General features: G+C 36.5%; 1 protein-coding gene across 1 annotated transcript; it reads left to right on the top strand.

Annotated features, from left to right (window-relative positions):
* The first annotated feature begins 913 nt into the window (after window positions 1-913).
* Window positions 914-12,406, top strand: LOC137632493 (suppressor of cytokine signaling 1-like). The gene is made up of 2 exons (XM_068364457.1): window positions 914-1,558; window positions 8,252-12,406. Exon 2 carries the CDS (start codon window positions 8,287-8,289, stop codon window positions 9,364-9,366), a length of 1,080 nt encoding a protein of 359 aa, XP_068220558.1. The 5' UTR covers window positions 914-1,558; window positions 8,252-8,286; the 3' UTR covers window positions 9,367-12,406.
* The last annotated feature ends 6,672 nt before the right edge of the window (window positions 12,407-19,078 follow it).

Below are 19,078 nucleotides of genomic sequence, written 5' to 3'. Positions count from 1 at the left end.
ATTATTATTATTATTATTATTATTATTATTATTATTATTATTATTATTATTGTTGTTGTTGTTGTTATTATGTTTCATTAGCAGCCATTCAGAGAAAGAATTAGTCGCAAAACTCAACACATATTCTAATAAGTCAACCTTTTTTTTTTTGTATAAATAATTTTTTCTTTAATTTGTATTATCCCTTCTACAGTTCATTAATCGATTTCTTAAGAAAGGTGAGATTGCTCTTATCAGCAATTATTATGCGACGCCAGTTAACGTCGCCAGTCATTCATCTAGGGATTCAGTTCGTTCAGCTGAATTTGGACAGATTGCCTTTTCTAAGAACAAACGGCTGTCGTGTTTGGACTAACGACGTAAAGTGTCGGCCACAGCTTGACAACTGTCAGTGTCGACTTTCTTCATGAACACGAGAAAACTGACACCTACTTCCCTTGCTCCCTCATCTTTTTTTTTCTGTTTCTTTGTTACTCTATTTACTACGGCTTTCTTCCCTTGGACAAGGGAGTTGTAAACGGTAAGTTTCGCGAAGTACGCTTTGATGGTCACCTCCCCTTCCTCCCTCCCTCCCCTTTCCCAGAGAAGTTGTAGCAAGAAGGAGGGGAAAGGGATGATTGGAGGTTAGGGGGGGATAGATACGATTCTGAGATAGCGTCGTTGTACTGATTATACCGAGCTAGAGAGAAAGAGAGGTTGGGGGGGGGGAGGAAGTGACGGGGTGAGATGGGGGAGGAGGAGGAGGAGCTTGGGAGAAGGAGGAGGGAGGCCGGGGAGGAGGAGGAGGAGCTTGGGAGGAGGAGGGAGGCCGGGGAGGAGGAGGAGGAGCTTGGGAGGAGGGAGGGAGGCCGGGGAGGAGGAGGAGGAGCTTGGGAGGAGGGAGGGAGGCCGCGCTGGCCTCCCAATACCAAGAATTGGAATCAGTCGAGATTGTGGCGCGGCGATGGTGAGTCTTCGTCCATGGCTGCACGGGACCAGTACCACCTCGACGCTCGTGGTGCGCTCACTAGCCGCTCCGCTTCAAACTCGTCCTGCCCTTGTTCTTCGCTCGTGGCATATAACAAGACGCCACCAGCGGCTTCCAAGTGTTGTTCATTCTCGACCACCGTACCGAAGGGATACCATGCTCGCTCCGTAGAGAGAGGCGAGATAAAGGACTTCTACGCCAAAAGGAATGGATTCTACCTCCGTCGCTTTGTGTTGTGCAGACGAACGCCAATTTCCAAGAAGTTGTTCTGGTGCGGCGGTGTGTGTCGAGTGGAAAGACAAGTGAAGAAGAAAAAAACTTAGTTCTAAGAGAAAGAATAGAAAGCTTCGTTGTAGTCAAGTTTTATATATAGATATTTATATAGTGAAGAGAATTTTTTGTTTCGAAAAAAAAGGTGCTTCCATTGGCTGTATTTTTCAAAGTGAGAAGTTTTATGCCAAGAATCAAAATCTGCCTGAATTGTTTTCTAATTATAAAGTTCTACACTTCTACTGTGGCAGTATAGTCGGAGTTATCAAGAGATTCGCTCGTATGATTTTTAAACTCTGGATTCTAATACTTAGTTGAAAGGTGAGTTGTGCTCATGTTTTTTTTTTTTTATGTAGCTCGTTTTTTAACAATTTTATTTTGTTATCATTATGAAATTAAGTATGCTTCTACTGTTTTATTTATCAAGATTAAAAGTTCTTTGATTTTATTTTACCAGGTAATTTTTTTATCATGTGCGGTAAAGTGTATGACTTGTATTTTTTTTTTCACTCAAGGTAAATTTCCCTCAACATTTTATTGTTATGACATATTAACTGCAATGTGATAAGGTTTATTCATAGCCATTTAAACTGATATTGCTGTGACAAAACAGATCGTTACCTACTGCCTTTGATGAAAAAATTTTATGATGAAAATCATGATTTCCATGACTATTCGAATTGATTTGTGGTGCCCGTGAGACGATGGTGTGACATGGATCGGCCTCTTCAAAAGCGCCATGCGAGCAAATCCTCGGAATTCTGTTCCTTCCGTTGGCTGTCAATCATTTCCCCTGAACAGAGGGGTAGCTGTCAATTTTCTTCAGTTATTGAATTACCAATAAATTCTAGGAACATCGCCCCACAGCCCTTCAAAGTTGGGGTAGAGGGGACTGAACACGTGTGGGTTAATTACGCATTACGTCTTCTCTCTCTCTCTCTCTCTCTCTCTCTCTCTCTCTCTCTCTCTCTCTCTCTCTCTCTCTCTCTCTCTCTCTCTCTCTCTCTCTCTCAAGTTGATCATTGAATCTATAAGAAATATGCCTTCATCGGGATGAAATTAGCCAAGTTTCGGACTTGATTGTGCCAACACGGATGGCTTGCTTGAAAGTAATATCGCCGAATAAATTCATGTCATTAAGATGATGTCGTGTCGGAAACAAGCTTCCGATTTAAATGTAAATAAGTTGAAAAGTAATAGAGTTGAGATAGCTAATATAAATTATGTTTGCAGGTAGTAGAAAATATCTATAGAGTCGAAAATTTGAAGATTATTATTTTGGGTGCCTTGCCATTGAAATGTTTTTCTTTTCCATTTATAAACTTGTGTTATGTCATCTGGTAACTATGTTTATTCGTTCACAGAAATACTTCTATGGACACGCAAATACAATTTATCATATATATATATATATATATATATATATATATATATATATATATATATATATATATATATATATATATATATGAACTCTCCGACGTCATCAGCTTCTTCATTCATATAAATTCCTACTCCGCTTTTACACCTAAGGTGATTTCGGGACAGTTTCTTTGTTTCTTTCTTCAGTCTGCATTCCAGATCATGTTTTCATTTCCTGTTATACTTATGATTTTTTTATATTCATTATTTTGTGTTTTTCTTTTGCGGTCTTTATTTAGACTACTGTTTACTAAAGAAAACAGTGGTTTATGATACCCATGTGCTAGATAGAGAGAGAGAGAGAGAGATGGTGAAGATGCTCTTACGTTTTCTCAGAAACACTAAGGGGGGAAGGCAAGGAAAGCTGGGAAGAGAGAGAGAGAGAGAGAGAGAGAGAGAGAGAGAGAGAGAGAGAGAGAGAGAGAGAGAGAGAGAAGTGACACGTACACAGAAAAGGGCGAATGAGGGAAAGAGATTAGGGGAATTAAGAGAGGGAAATGGCGAAGAGAGGGAGTCTGTTGGAATTGAGATGATATGACAGCTATGTCGGAAGCGTCGATAACGAGAAAACGATTTTGACGTTGAAATTCTAGATAAAGTCTATTTGAAAAAATATGCCATAAAAGCACTATATGGTTGTGCCCATAAACTAAAGCATCTCATTCATGAAATACTACTGTCTATAGTAATGTCAGAAATAGTTAGTTTTTTTAGGCTTAGAAATATGACGTTATTTATTATCCATTCACAAAATAAGGCGCACATCATTCAGGAATATTTTTTAAGCAACCTTGCCTGTCTTGACCTCTTCCTCTATAAAAGATGTCTGCGAATTTGGTGATTCATTCATAATAAAACAATTGGAAGAAAAACATAAACATAATCAGTTAATGAGAGAGAGAGAGAGAGAGAGAGAGAGAGAGAGAGAGAGAGAGAGAGAGAGAGAGAGAGAGAAACTACAAACAAGTAGTATCTTAATAACACAAGTGACAGTCTGCAACTCGAGAAGTTCTTTTCTTCTCGACCTTCTCTCTCTCTCTCATTCATGGAATCCAGCGAGGGGTGGCGTTAAGAAAGAGCCTCTGTTCTTCGTCCGCGTTCCAAAACGTTTCGTTCGCTCTTGACACCAGAGCGGCGATGGGACCCGTGGGCTGGATGCAACACCCCCCCCCCCCCCCCTCTACCCGTTCCCGATTCATTTCGTATTTCACGGTGGTTGGAAGTTTGTAAGGTATTATAGTTATTGAGATTGATAACCAGCGGCTAGTTACGTATCATGTCCACAAATATGTTGAATTTCGTGATACAGTGTTTGTTAATCTCTTGTCGCTTTTACTCGTTTTAATATAGAAGAAAGGGATCTCTATTGTAAGGGTTTTGTGGTTGGGTGCAAGAGCGTATATTTTTTTTTCTTATGAAGGGAAGGTATGTTAATGCGTTAACAGACAGAAGAAGAAATGAGAGATAATAGAGGGAAGAATCTCCATTAGTAAGCTCGTGGGAGGGAGGGAACGGAGGGAACCCAGGACCCTTCGTGGGACAAGCGCCAGTTCCCGCCAAATTTCCAGGAAATGTTACCGCCTCCCGTATGTTTGAATACTGTTGTGCAAATGTGGTCTACAGTTTTTTTATCATTCTTTTTTTTTACGCTATAATTAGAATGTAACACCTGCAGTTGGTTTCATTACTTATGTTGCATCTTTCGCTTTGCACTTTTGTTATATATTTTACTGCTATATGTTGAATGGGAGTTTGAATATGAGAATTAAAACTCCTCGCTAGGCCGTGTTCCGTTACCTGTCGAACAGTTTCTCTGCCCAAGACCACACGGGCATTCTAGAATTTAGATGAATGAAACTCTTAACTTATTTTCATCCTCATGAATGATGAAATACTTCGCTTCTTGGCATGCACTAAACTGATGCAACTCGGCTGTTGAAATAAGAATATACAGTGTCGCTATAGTCTATGTATTCCAAGTCGTTAGACATACGCCCGCAGTTAGCAATAAAAATGGATGTACGTGGCTAACCCCAAGGCTATTATTTATAGGGCCGGAGCAATGGGACGGGGGAGAGAGAGAGAGAGAGAGAGAGAGAGAGAGAGAGAGAGAGAGAGACGTTGAACTGACGGTGTGGGTAGAGGGTTCTTGGAATTTTAGGTACAGAAGCCGCTGTCGAAGAGCTTACACTCTTCCCCTGTGGGTTTCCGCCGTTATAAAGCTTTTGGGGAAGAGAGAGAGAGGGAGAGAGAGACCCGTGGGTGCAGGAGGGGAAGAATTCACCTCGGAGGAAGTCGTGTGATGCATTTCCCTGAAGGAAAGTTGTGTCGAAGAATCCGTGTCCAGAAAAGAGAATAGTCTCTCTCTCTCTCTCTCTCTCTCTCTCTCTCTCTCTCTCTCTCTCTCTCTCTGAAAGGATAAATAACGGCACAAGTATTATTCTATTTCTGAAACCGTAGTAAATTTAATTCTTGAAGAGCGCCTTTGAGGGAACAGCATTTTGAAACGCTAATAACTTTTTTCCTATCTTTAAATGAGTAATTATCTTATGGTTATTTCTACCTCAACTTTGTCATTATAATACAACATCGGAAGAGCTGAAACAGCCCTCCCCCTCCCCCCCATACATCCCCTTAAATCTCCAGGAAGTTCTGACAAGAACGTATGTCTGGAAAAGGGCATTTGTGGTAAAAGGGATTCCTACGAATCGACTGGGGAAAATCCTGCCTGAAAACGAAGTTAGTCCACTTATACCGGATGCCAGAATTCGACGTAATCGTTTGTCATCTGGGCAATGTGGTCATGACGTAACATGTGAAAATAAAGGGGTGTTTTTGTTCTTTTGTTTTTTATACAGAGGGGAAAAACATCTTCTGTAGGCTTTCGAAAACTTTGCTTTTAATGGATTTTTCATGACATTTGTGACGTTTCAAGTACACACACACGCGCGCGCGCGCACACACACACACACACACACACATATATATATATATATATATATATATATATATATATATATATATATATATATGTGTGTGTGTGTGTGTGTGTGTGTGTGTATACACAATCTTACTGAAGATGGCAAAATAATTACTACTGCGAGTGACAATTGCATATTAAAGGAATGGAGATAGGAGATATATGGAAGAACATTACACTTATCCTTGTAAAGATCGTTCCTCTGCGCTTCTAGATGAATTAAGAAGACTAAGTTATATATAGAAGACTTTCCTGAGTCCGCGCAATCCCCAGCTTAACCGCCAACCACCTGTAGAGCGTCATGGTATATTAAGATACCTAGGTCGCGCACATATACACATACCGAGTGTGTGTGCGTATTAAAATGTGTACGTTAGTGTATGCAGCCCCTACACTAACGTTTTGCATCGTATCATGATTGCATGAACGAAATTTCTGCTTTGCAATAATGCAAATATTTACTTCTGATTGTATTTAATTTATTTAATACGTTTTATGAATCGTTTCTTTATATTGCATCACGTTTTTTTAATGAAATTTGTTGATGTGTGATCGTTTTCAGATAGAAAAAGAAATGAAAGAAATCTGTTCCTGATAGTTCTGGTAGCTACAGATATCAAAGACGCCAGGTTCTTCTTAGGACATGTTATGCGTCGCCTCCCTTCAGGGTAATAACGTTGATAGCCTGCTCCGAGAAGTGGTTTGGCCATGATTGTCAAATCTAGAATTTATGCTCTAGTAAATACCTTGTCTTCCGATTATTCTTTGATTATTTACTACGATTTAATGTTAATTAAGGTAACTGAGTTCCATCAATATAAATATGATGACGTCTTACATTTGTTTGAACTTCACTGATTCTATAGATCCATTGAAACATTTTTTTCTTTAACCATTGCTATCCGATGAGGTTCGTTCTTACGTGCTTAGACGAATTTAATTTCATCATTCAAGCTCGGCAACCAGCGGTGTGTGGCAACTCTACCAGCTGATTCAGGGAATGCGATGATGCCTGTGATCAAGCGCTACCAGACGTACAGATAATAGCTGACCTTCAGCTTGTTTAAAGCTCTCTTTGTCTTGTTAATGAATTATATTTGCCGCTATAATATACTATGTAAGTTTATTTCGAACGTGAAACCGTTTATAATTACTTCAACATTTGGTGAAGGCCTTGTAACGAAATGAGGGCGGGCACTCGGTTTTGAAGTTATACTCGGAAAAAACTTTCCAAGAGCTTTTCTTAGTAAACGATATGGGGGGGGGGGGATGATGGGGGAATGAGAGAGCGACGTGGGTACATTATAGCGAGGTGACGGGGTTCGATATAACGAGGCCAGAATCAGTAATTCGATACTCTGTGCGCTCGCTTGTCATATATATAGTAGAGGAATGTTCAATTTTAGAAGTTAAAGTTTGGAAAAGTCAGTTCGTCTGCAGAAAAATGTCATTTGCGCCGATTCACGTCCTGATGCAACGCTGTTCTTTCGTTTGTAATGCTTCTTGTCATGTTGGCAGCTGACGTCTGTCACACTGAAAAAATAAAAATTATCTGAAAGAGATTTACGTAAAGGTTGATATGCACAAACGGTTCATAGTCGTCGTGAATATGTTATGTGCATTTTTATTTTACATTCTTTAGTTTCCTTCACAATTTTATGAAGTACCTTTTCGTCTAATCGTTATAAACACATATTTATTTTTCTCTTTCCTTTTTTTTTTTCGACTTTTCATCAGAGAACCGAAGCGAGGGAACGGCTACTGATAGACCAGTCATCATCTTATATCGAATCACCTATTGACAGCTTTTGATTCCTAGAATATAAACAGTAGACTGGCGGTGCTAGTTCGCGCTCTCTCTTTCCCATACTATATATATATATATATATATATATATATATATATATATATATATATATATATATATATATATATATATGTGTGTGTGTGTGTGTGTGTGTATATGTATATATATATATATATATATATATATATATATATATATATATATATATGTGTGTGTGTGTGTGTGTGTATATATATATATATATATATATATATATATATATATATATATATATACAGTATATATATATATATATATATATATATATATATATATATATATATATATATATATATATATATATATAAATTGGGAAACATAATTATCTCTTGATATGATACGCCAAAAGACACACGACGCCCAAATTTAGAATATTTTGAACGCTTGCTTTACTAGAAGAAAATTCACAATACACTACAATTAGATTAATGCCACAACAGTTTACCATCAGTGTTAGTGTCCCTTCGTCCCATTTTTATCATTTACACGCCATTGCATATTTCCCCCCCTATCGCAAAAATATCCACTTTCAACTGCAAATGTTATTTTGCGTAGAAGCATACTTGATTTCTTGGTACTGTAGAATATTGTTTGTTATATTATTGGTTGAAGAAAATATTCGCTCATTTGTGATTTTTTTTCCAAAATGCATTTGGAGGTATTTGTGAAGATTAAAAATGGCAGATGTGCATGAATATACATATGTATATATTTATAATGATTTGTTTGCTTCCACATTGACTGACCCATTTTCCTTCCTTTGCAGGTATTCGTCCTAGATCCTCCTGATCATCCCCCACCATGCAAGTGTGTCCAGGCTGCCATACCAGTCTGCCAAGTCCGCAGCCACCCTGCGCTCTCGCCCCTGCAGCCTCTCCGCCGTCTCTCTGGCATCCCGCGCCTACTTTTACCCCCGGCGGGGTCCAGCCCCCCTACGTCTGCGGCAGGATGTTCCAGATGTCGACTGCCTACCCTGGCGCTCCTCCGACGGGGACTTGCCAAGTGACTTCCCCAGTCGACAGATGCATCGTCGTCCCTACCGAGTCCTGCCATGTCTTATGCTACCTCACCTGCCCACACAACTGTTCTGCCTTCCGTAGCACCTGCCCGACCGCCATCAGCAAGCTACCCTGTGCCGTTCCCGAAGCGAGGAACTCGCTGCATACCTCCGGCGGGGGACTCGTCGAAGGAGAGAAGGACAGCATCCGAAGTATATCCCCCGAAGCCAAGGTCAACTACCCCGTTAGTCTCAACCCTTTCCTGAACACCTCCTCATCCCTAACGGCGACAGTCAACAAAGTGTTGAGTGATCCATCCTCCTCCCCCCACAGAAGAAGCCCCTCTCCCGATGGAGTCGAGTCTGTGTGGACGGCAGCCTTAGACAACAAAGTGTTGACGACGACCAGGATGGCCTTAGAAGAGAGTGGGTGGTACTACGGCCCTTTGTCGTGGCAGCAGGCAGCGTCCATGTTGCAGTCGACGGAAGTGGGGACTTTTCTAATCAGAGACTCTGCAAGCCCGATGTGTCTTTATTCCCTTAGTGTGCAAACTGTCAGTGGACCCACCAGCGTTCGAATCCATTACTCTTACGGGAAGTTCCGTTTGGACTGCACGGGTCACAGCCAAAAACTCATGCCAGAATTCGGAGGTCTAGTCGAACTGGTGGAGCATTATATCCACTCGAACTCGTCGCAGGTGTGGGTGGACCACGAGGGCAAGACATTCAGTCCCATCAACATAAAGAAGCCTCTTCGGAGGTCAGCGTCCTCTTTGCAACATTTGTGTCGACTGGCCATCAACTGCACTTTCCCAAAGACGAGCTCCAGTGGCTTACCTGTTGCTCTGAAGAGCTTCCTTGAGAGTTACCCCCACACCTGCTGACCTCATCTCTCCTAAGTTGTGGGATGACCTAGGTCGTTTCACTGATCGGGCTCGTTCATTTGTTCCTTTGCAAACGTGGGATGACCCCATGAGTGTTCTTAAAGAGGGTGCTAAAGGCTCCACGCCAACTACATTTAGGTAGAAAAACAAAAACAAAAGACGTCTGGCGCCGAAAGGGTATACATGAAAGGTGTCAATGCCAGCAATGATGAACACACATTGCCGGTGACCAAGGAATGCGCACATGAGTGCCAAGGGTTATTTATAATGCAACTCCTTTTAAGGGTGCCAAAAACAAGCAAAAGAGTGAGAGACAGATTCAAATTGTACTGACTTCTGTGCCTCTGTGATTCTACTGACATTTTTTGGTAGCTATTTTGATGGACCAACAAAAGAAAAATCTTTTTTTTTTTTATTATTATTTCTAACACCCCTCCCCCTTTTTCATCAGTAGCTTTGAGTTATTTAAGGCTGCGGATGTCTCACACATGTCAAGGGATTCTCATCTCCCTGTTCAAACTTTTCATTTAAACGATTCTTTTAATATTAAGGTGTCTCATAAAGGAACGGAAATTATACTTCCATGATCTCATTGAAGCCAAACCCCTTATCTTCCCCCCTTTTTCCCCACCCCCATAAAACGACTCCCAAAAGGTGGTGGTCCTCCTCCTGTGGTATTGTCCATAAAAGAAATGCAATGCTGGTCAAGAAAGAAACAAGACTAAACGCCCTATTAAATGAATGGGTTATATGCAGCTGTGTATAAGTATTAGGTACACGTATTGTTTTTAAGTACATAGAATCATTATCGCCCATACATATCCGTATCATGGTATATGTAGGAAAGAAGACACCCGAACTTGTGCCTCGGTTAGGCACTGACGTTTGTTAAGTGCCAGTCGGTGAGAGATTTTTACGAAGACGTATTTGCTATTAAACTTTATTTTTGTTTAAATTGATTCCAACTATAATGATAGAGAATAAGTGGCCTTTGTCACGTTTGTGTTAATAATTGAAGCTTCCCTATTCCCGTGTGTTTGTAATATGATTTGAACGTCGGGCAAAAGTTGATGATAAATAAAGGTGAAATTCTGTCAAAAAAACGGAACCAATAACCAATAACCAGTCACCTGATGGAAGATATAAACGCGTGAATGAGTAATTCCATTTAACGACGGAGTTTTTGGACACGCAAACGTCTCCATCATTTTTCGGTCCTATTATGTGTTTCCTATGTGACATATTGTCACAGCAATGCATCTTAGTGAGACAGGATTTGTTCATTAAGAGAACTACGCAAATCAAAGTATCTTCCATCCACTTCCTAACAGAGCAGCATGACTAATGTGTTTGCTTCGGGAAGGAATGCATCAAATGTAAAGCAACCCCCTATTCAAATACGTGCATACGTACTTGAAGTGTCATAGACATACACCATATTAATAGGTTCAGATTCCTTTCGGAAAGTATTATATTAATAATAGAATAACTATGAGCTATATCATATCAAAATTAACCAGTTTTCCTTTTTCCCCTCTTGATAGCTAAACTCTCCTGGCATATATAAATCCCGTAGAGATGAATTTACTTACGTTTAATGAAGGTGAACTCATACCTGAATGGAGTGTCTGATGAGCTGTGATTTTAGATAAAATCTGTTCTTGTTGCTGCAAACATTTGGGTTTGTCTTTCACGAACAGGAAACTATTTTAGATAACCATGATGTTCACGTATGATGTACAGTATTTATTCAAACGTCGTCTGCATTACCCCTCGCTGTATGCTCCTGGGGGGTCGATATGAAAGACATCTCAAATGTTGTACCTCAAGAACTCATGTCTTTAATTTTTATAAGAAAAAACAGTGGTCTAATGACTAGTCTTGTTGACTATGAGGAACTGTCAGGGTATTTATTCATTGCCTGCCTTTAGCGATCGTTGGCTTTATTGATATGAATGTAAATTTTATTTACTTTTTATATTATTTGGAAATGGTGGACTCATCTACTTAGTGTTTTGTCTTTATTGAAATTCAGATTCGAATAACGAAAAGTATTAAATATTTGACCATACATTAAATTTTTCAAATTAGATTAGAATTTTGATATGTAAGAGATTGCTAAGGGTAGGCAAACCAGCTTGCTTGTGTAACGCAATGAAAATTATTTTGTACTTTGCCAATTGTAAACTGTATTACAAATTGTGAGAAATAATGTGGCTCATTGAAAAAAAAGATTTACGGTACAGGACAGCGGGGATTGTAATGTATGAAGGTGACGATAATTCTTTCATAAAATTCCTTGGCTTCTGTTGGTTAATGAACAATTACTTTAAGCTCATAAGTTTTTTTATGTTAACATTTGCTCTTTTGTATTATGTGATTCAATTTTTATACTGTTAATGTGTTTTTGTCATTTTGTTCTGTATTTATTTCGAACGACACCAAGTCGTTTTACCTCATTCAACATTATGTATTACTATGTATGCTCGGCACCTACGGTCTCTTTTCTGGTATACTGATCACGTGCAAGCAAAAGTCATTACAGCCTATAAGGACTAAAAAAAAAAGAAAAAAAACCGGGGGGAAATGAAGGAAGCGCCAATATTCTATATGATTCTTCTCACCGCCAGTCTGTCTTATTTATTTCTTTTAGTTCCTTTGAGCTCTGTAAATAATGCCACCAATGAGAGACTGTATACACACATCCATACCAGTATTATAAGACATTAGGGTTCTATTTAAAACAGTCATATTTTTTTCTGCCCCAAACTAGTCGCCTCTTGATACAACTCAGGTGGATTTTGTTAAATAAGGGTTACGAAGGTCATATAGTTTTTTTTTCTTCTAGTCTCCGCGAAAACTAATCGGTTGAACAAAATTAGAATAAAATAAATGCTTGACTCCGTGGCTGAGACCAGAAAGAACCTATGCTGGAGAAAGAGAGACAGAAAGAAAGAGGGTGAAAGAGATTGTGTATTTGTAATGGTATTTATGTACGTTAAAATGTCCAATGTGAATAAATATATTTTGACATATAGAACTTGGTTTTCTTTCTCACGCCTTTTATTAATTTCATTTTATATATCTTTGATAAGCAAACAAAGGTACTATAAAAAGCCTTTTGAATAAGAAAAAAAAAAAAAAAAAAAAATTGGTCAATTTTTTTTTTATTCTAGCCAGCTTGGCAATATTACGGTCTTTGGAAGTTGCATTTTGCTGAATCAAACTTCAAATTAACCAACATTGTTATTAAATTATTTTTTAAGGAATCTTGAAACTGTATAGTTTCAATGGAATTCCTGAGGAGAATTTGAATTGATACTCAAATAATTAAACAGATATTGTTACTTTTTTTATGATAACCATAAGTTATATGGCGTTTCATCCATAATCAGTCACAAACCAAATATCTAACGAACAATATCCCACAGAATACATACATCACATATACCAAAGCCACTTCCCCCAATTTTGGGGGGTAGCCGACATCAACAAGAAACCAAACAAAAAAGGGGACCTCTACTCTCTACGTTCCTCCAGCCTAACCAGGGACTCAGCCGAGTTCAGCTGGTACTGCTAGGGTGCCACAGCCCAACCTCCCACATTTCCACCACAGATGAAGCTTCATACTGCTGAGTCCCCTACTGCTGCTACCTCCGCGGTCATCTAAGGCACCGGAGGAAGCAGCAGGTATATCCCACAGAATATAAGAACATAATAAAGAGGCCACTTCCATAAGCAACTTACCACTGTTAAGTAAGATGGACTTTATGCAAATCACTCAAGCCAAGCGGTAGAATCAGAATGTCGAGATCATGTAAAACTTGTCAGAATATTTCAAATTGGTGAAAATTATCAAGATAACGTGTTAATTGTCACGCAAGAAAGAGGAATGTTGCAGTATGACAAGAAAGTACTGGAAAAACCAGGCATGATCAATAAAGTTAATAGTAAAATGAAAGATGGAGGTATAAGATTGAAATCGTCTCCCCTAGCGACTAGCTGAGAAATCGGGAAATTGACCTCACAACCTCTTCAAAGGGGAAAAGGGATGTAGTATATATATATATATATATATATATATATATATATATATATATATATATATATATATATATATATATATATATATATATATATATATGTATGTATGTAGACACATAAATATACATACAATAATTCAAATATCTCCCCACAATAAACATACTACCTGATGCTCAGCATTTTGAAAGTATAAATGTCACATGTAAAATTAGTGACAAACTATCTCGAATATTCTCTGTATTTTGAAAGGGTCACCCTTCGTCTTGTGCATATTACTTGGCGTTTACCTCTAGTTATGGTGCCAAGATTCGAGACACCTGAAAGAACAGATTTATGACCATCGTACTCTTGAGAAGCAGTTGGTAGTTAACTGTTTACTTGTTTATTCATTCATCAATCACATGCTTTCATGCTCTATCATTGCAAGGTTCAATTAAGTAAATATATTGGGGAAAATTAGTATGTGCCTCGCTTGCATGTTTAGATACAAATTTTCATTACACTATACTCATTTTTTTTTCTTAGGGAGACAAATTTGCACCGACTCGAAACGGGTGCCCTTTTAGCTCGGAAAAATTTCCTGCTATCTGATTGGTTAGAATTATCTTGTCCAACCATCAGCGATCAGGAAACTTTTCCTAGCTAAAAGGGCACCCCTGCGAGTAGGTGCAAATCTTCCTCACTAAAAAAAATTGTCTATAGTTGATATGGTTTCCAGATAGATTACTTATTAACATATTCTCTAAAAAAAACTCCTTTAAAGGAATAAATGCGTTTTGTTTAATCATTATAAGAGATTTTGTAGGTTTTATAATGTTTTGCAATCAAGAAATGTATACCTTGGTGTACTTTAGTGATTAGATATAATAGCTGTTTTGAAAGCGTTTATTTGAACGATTATTAATCATTCTTTCAGCTATGCAGAATCCAAAGTGAGGTAGCTATAGTGTTAGAAACATTTTTTTTTTTTTGGGGGGGGGGGCTAGAAGTGTGTAAAATTTTAGCTGAAAAATAGTAAGATTTTTATAAGAAAATTACGACATTTTTATTTGGACTTTTTTTTTTTTTTTGGTGGGGGGGGGGGACTAGAAGTGCATAAAATTTTAGCTGAAAAATAGTAAGATTTTTATAAGAAAATTACGACATTTTTATTTGGACTTTTTTTTTTTTTGGTGGGGGGGGGGGGCTAGAAGTGTGTAAAATTTTAGCTGAAAAATAGTAAGATTTTATAAGAAAATTATAACATTCTATTTGGACATATATGTCGTGTTTTTTAAAAGCATTTTTGCTCATAATTGATATACAGATCGTTTCCTTTGGTTTCTCCCATAGCGATATATCTACTGAATCCTTCCTCTGTAACGCCAACTGCCATCATATCTTCTCTTATTGAAATATCCCCTTGGGCCTTCCTCTCCTCATTCTTTGTATCATATTTGATACAAAGATATGTGTCTTTTTAAAATATACTAAGGATATATGTGTCTTTTTAAAATGTACTAAGGATATATGTGTCTTTTTAAAAGATACTAAGGATATATGTGTCTTTTTAAAATATACTAAGGATATATGTGTCTTTTTAAAATATACTAAGGATATATGTGTCTTTTCAAAATATACTAAGGATATATGTGTCTTTTTAAAATATACTAAGGATATATGTGTCTTTTCAAAATATACTAAGGATATATGTGTCTTTTTAAAATATACTAACGAATAGGATAAAAAGGTCAAATGTGAAATCACAAACTTTATCTAAATGATAGGTAAGTGTTATATAATGAATATTCGAAAGTTTAATTAACTTTGATGTTGATATTAATATCATTCACATATATTTAATGGAAACCAACAAAAGTTTTTTCTATTGCATTACAAAAACCCCATTAATTGAGAGGAAGTAATGTTGGACTTCTGCACTAGAACACAGTTCGAGGCTGTTAACAAAATTAATGTAATTAATTATTAGTTGATGGATTTAAATGTATTTTTCTTTCAATATATATCTTTTGGGAGGGCTACAATGACAAGTGAGTCCAGTGTTGAAGCCCTGCCTTCGAAATTGTTAGTTATTCAAAGTCAAAGCCTAGATCATAATGTGAGTGGTAAGAATTCATAACATTGAACTCCAAATGAAGTATGTAGTTATGAAAACAAAGAAGCACACTATCTGCAATGAGTAATGTTAGAAGCAACATTTCAAATGTGATTTCTAGTTAAGATGAATACAACATCGCGTGGTGCCGTAGGAAGGTAGTGTCGTCAGTGTACCTCTTGCACTGGCCTGTGGGCATTACTTGATTGTTGTTGGGGTATTAAAGCCAACACTTGTTGTTGGCACGGGCCTTTCCCTTGGTTGGCCCGTAGACATTACTTGATGGTCTTTTTTGCTTTTATATCCTTCTACTTAACCTCCGTTTTTGCTTCCTCTCTTCCATCTTGCTGTCCACCCTTTTAACTTTTACTTGTTAGTGGAACCTTCAGTTACACCTGGCCAATGAATAACCTTACTGGTCCCACCACCAGCTTATATAACGCATGTTCTATAAAATCCAAATGTAAATATTGCATGGTGGACTGATGTAAATATACTTACAGTGTTCTGAATATCTTATGCCATTCAGATAGGACTTTCAATAATGGAACACTTATCTAAAATAAAACAAACTTGTGTGTCCTCACTTGTAGAACGGCGTTGTTCTGTCTTTCTGTCTTAATATGTTTAATGACCCCCCCCCCCCAAAAAAAAAAAATATTAACATACAGTCGTACCAGCTTTTCATTATAATAGCCTACCAGTGTAGGCTATCCTCTGTATGCTGCCGATGTATCTGTCCTTTTAATTCCTGCTTTCGAAGAAGAAAATCATTAAGTTTTATGATGGTATGACTTATGGGAATAAATGAGTTTCTATTTAAACCTAGTGATTTTTGCCACATAACGTTTCTTACGAAAATAACACTCGAAAAAAGGAAATGTGCATAATGTTTGACTGAAGTTTTATCATTAAGTAATAATCGATAGATTTGAGGCAATAAACATTTTTCTGAATATATGATATTAGTTTCCAGATTTGCAAAACCCAAAATAATTCTCATAATTAGAGTTCAGTGGCAATTCACTTGGACATTTAAGGTTTACAATGCTTCTTTTAACCGGTAGAATAATTTAATACAAATTATAATGTTCCTACAACCATCCCAAATGAAAATATCCTACCATGACTTTTCTCTGCACCGTTAAAGGTTTTTTTTTTATGTTGAAAATACGTCCAGTAATCGGGTTTTGTCCACAAATATCTGGATTCTAAGCCTTGGCCGTTTTTTAGGAAGAAAAAAAAATACTTTTTTTTCATCATGTTAGTTCTACATATCTATTCAAGACTCGCTATTCATTTGATTTCTTTGCCGCGGAAAAAGGGAAGTATTAAACCCCTCCATCTCTGTTAAATTTTTAAGAGTAAGTCTTTTTCCCCTTACGCTTAGCTAGGAATCCATTTAAAAACTAAATTATATATATATATATATATATATATATATATATATATATATATATATATGTATACATATGTAAGTATATATGTATATATATAGATGTTTATATATATATATATATATATATATATATATATATATATATATATATATATATATATATATATACACACACATATATATATATATATATATATATATATATATATATATATATATATATATATATATATATATACACACACACACACACACATATATATATATATATATATATATATATATATATATATATATATATATATATATATATATTTCTTGCAGAGCTGGTCTACTGTAGAATAAATAATTTATTAATGTATTTCATTTGTGTATTTTTAATTTTTGTATGCAAATTACATAAGACTTTCGTCGTTAATTTCATTGTATTCCTCACTCAAGTCAGTATATGTAAATTTACGTTAGTTTTAAGAATCAAGTTTATTTCTCATATTTTGTTACGAAGTCTTACGTAACTGTTCAAGAGTGTTATATGACCCTACGAGGTGTGAACAAGGGCTTATGTAATTTTTTTTCTATATTTTTATGAAGTATTGCATCATGTTTGTGAGAAACTATGCAATTCTTATATTTACCACATGTTTTGGAAGGTTCTCGAAAACCCCAGCGTAAGTTTTTATATTTTATTCTTATTTCCGAGAACGTTAGGTGGGCGGAGCTGTTGAGAGAGAGATTTGCCTTGAAAGCAAGGTTCGTCCCCCTGAATTTTTATCTAGCTGGTAACTTTGCTGTCGCTAGGCGCCCCTTCCCCCCCCCCAAGCCGCAAGAATAATCTATTTAGAATAATTTAGAAGTTACTAAGTCCATATAGATGTGCCCCTAGGGATGCGTAGGACAGAAGAGAAACAGCCTGTCTCGTGAAAGAGTCAAAGTTCATCCTCCTCTCTCAAGTTCCTCGTGGGTGTCCTCTCCAAAGTGATTAAGTTTTGGGCCCAATGTTTATCATGTGTAATGTGTTAATACGTTATTACAACTTTGCAAGAAATTTTAAATTTACTATGTTGTGGTGAGTGCTGGTTGTGTGTAAATTTCTGTGTCTGACCCTGAAAGGTTTTTTGGAAAACGTGAAGTATATTTGCATCGCTATCTGGTTAACTTCGTGTGAGCTAGACTCGTAAGTTTATCAGCTACTTTATGTAATTTCTTTAAGAGTTTAATCCTTAGAGTGTTAAAGGCTATCTATTTTCATTAAGTATCAAGATTAAATGTTGGTGTAAAATTTAATTTCCAGTTAAACAAGTGATTTTATAATTTTCATAATTATTAATTACTTTTGTCTTAGTCTAAGTTTTGTTCAGACTTAATATTTCGAGTGATTTATTTTTTTTATGTAAATTCTTTCAAAGTGTTGTAATTTTTATAGAATATGTTTATTTTTTTAAAGAGTGTATTATTTCAATGACCAGTGTTTTCACAGTACTCTCTTGTATCCCTGTTAAAGAATTGAAGTAAGAGGTTATTCGAATAGTCCTTAATGATAATTACCCAGTGTTTTGAGTGTACTTTAGAGACCTTAGGATATTCAGTGCTTTTATATATTGCCGTCTGGGAGTTATATAATTCTCTCAGAATTCGGATATTATTTAAATATAACAGATTTAAATAAAAACAAACAGATGAGTTTGGAACTCGAGAGGTTGTGTAGCTTGTCAGCCATAACATATGATATTTTATTTTTGGTTCACAGACGACGGGACCATAATATAATATAATATATATATATATATATATATATATATATATATATATATATATATATATATATATATATATATATATATATATATATATATGTGTGTGTGTGTGTGTGTGTGTGTGTGTGTGTGTGTTAACAAAACTGCTGGGAATGTTATTGATTTTGTTTTCCTTTTTTTTTAACAATAAATTCATCTAACAGAAAGAACATATTAAAACATTCGTATAGATACATTTAAAAAATGAAATGAAAAAACAGTCGACTCCATTTCAGCGTAAAAATTAGCTATCGTATTTAAAAAAAAAAAAAAAAAAAAAAAAGTGCGCATGTGATACGAGACGTTAGGTTTTAACATTTCGGAATTTGAAGCTGAAATGTTGCGATTTTTTAGAAAAGCGTTATACTTGTTGCTCATACT

Source organism: Palaemon carinicauda, chromosome 41 (assembly GCF_036898095.1).
Source record: "Palaemon carinicauda isolate YSFRI2023 chromosome 41, ASM3689809v2, whole genome shotgun sequence".
In the NCBI taxonomy this organism is placed as follows: Eukaryota; Metazoa; Arthropoda; class Malacostraca; order Decapoda; family Palaemonidae; genus Palaemon; species Palaemon carinicauda.
The sequence above is the reverse complement of the archived record's forward strand: the minus strand, read 5'-3'. Positions and strand labels throughout refer to the sequence as shown.

What these genes read in the sequence shown, in the direction of transcription:
- LOC137632493 (XM_068364457.1), top strand. Translation starts at nt 8,287, where the DNA reads ATGCAAGTGTGTCCAGGCTGCCATACCAGTCTGCCAAGTCCGCAGCCA.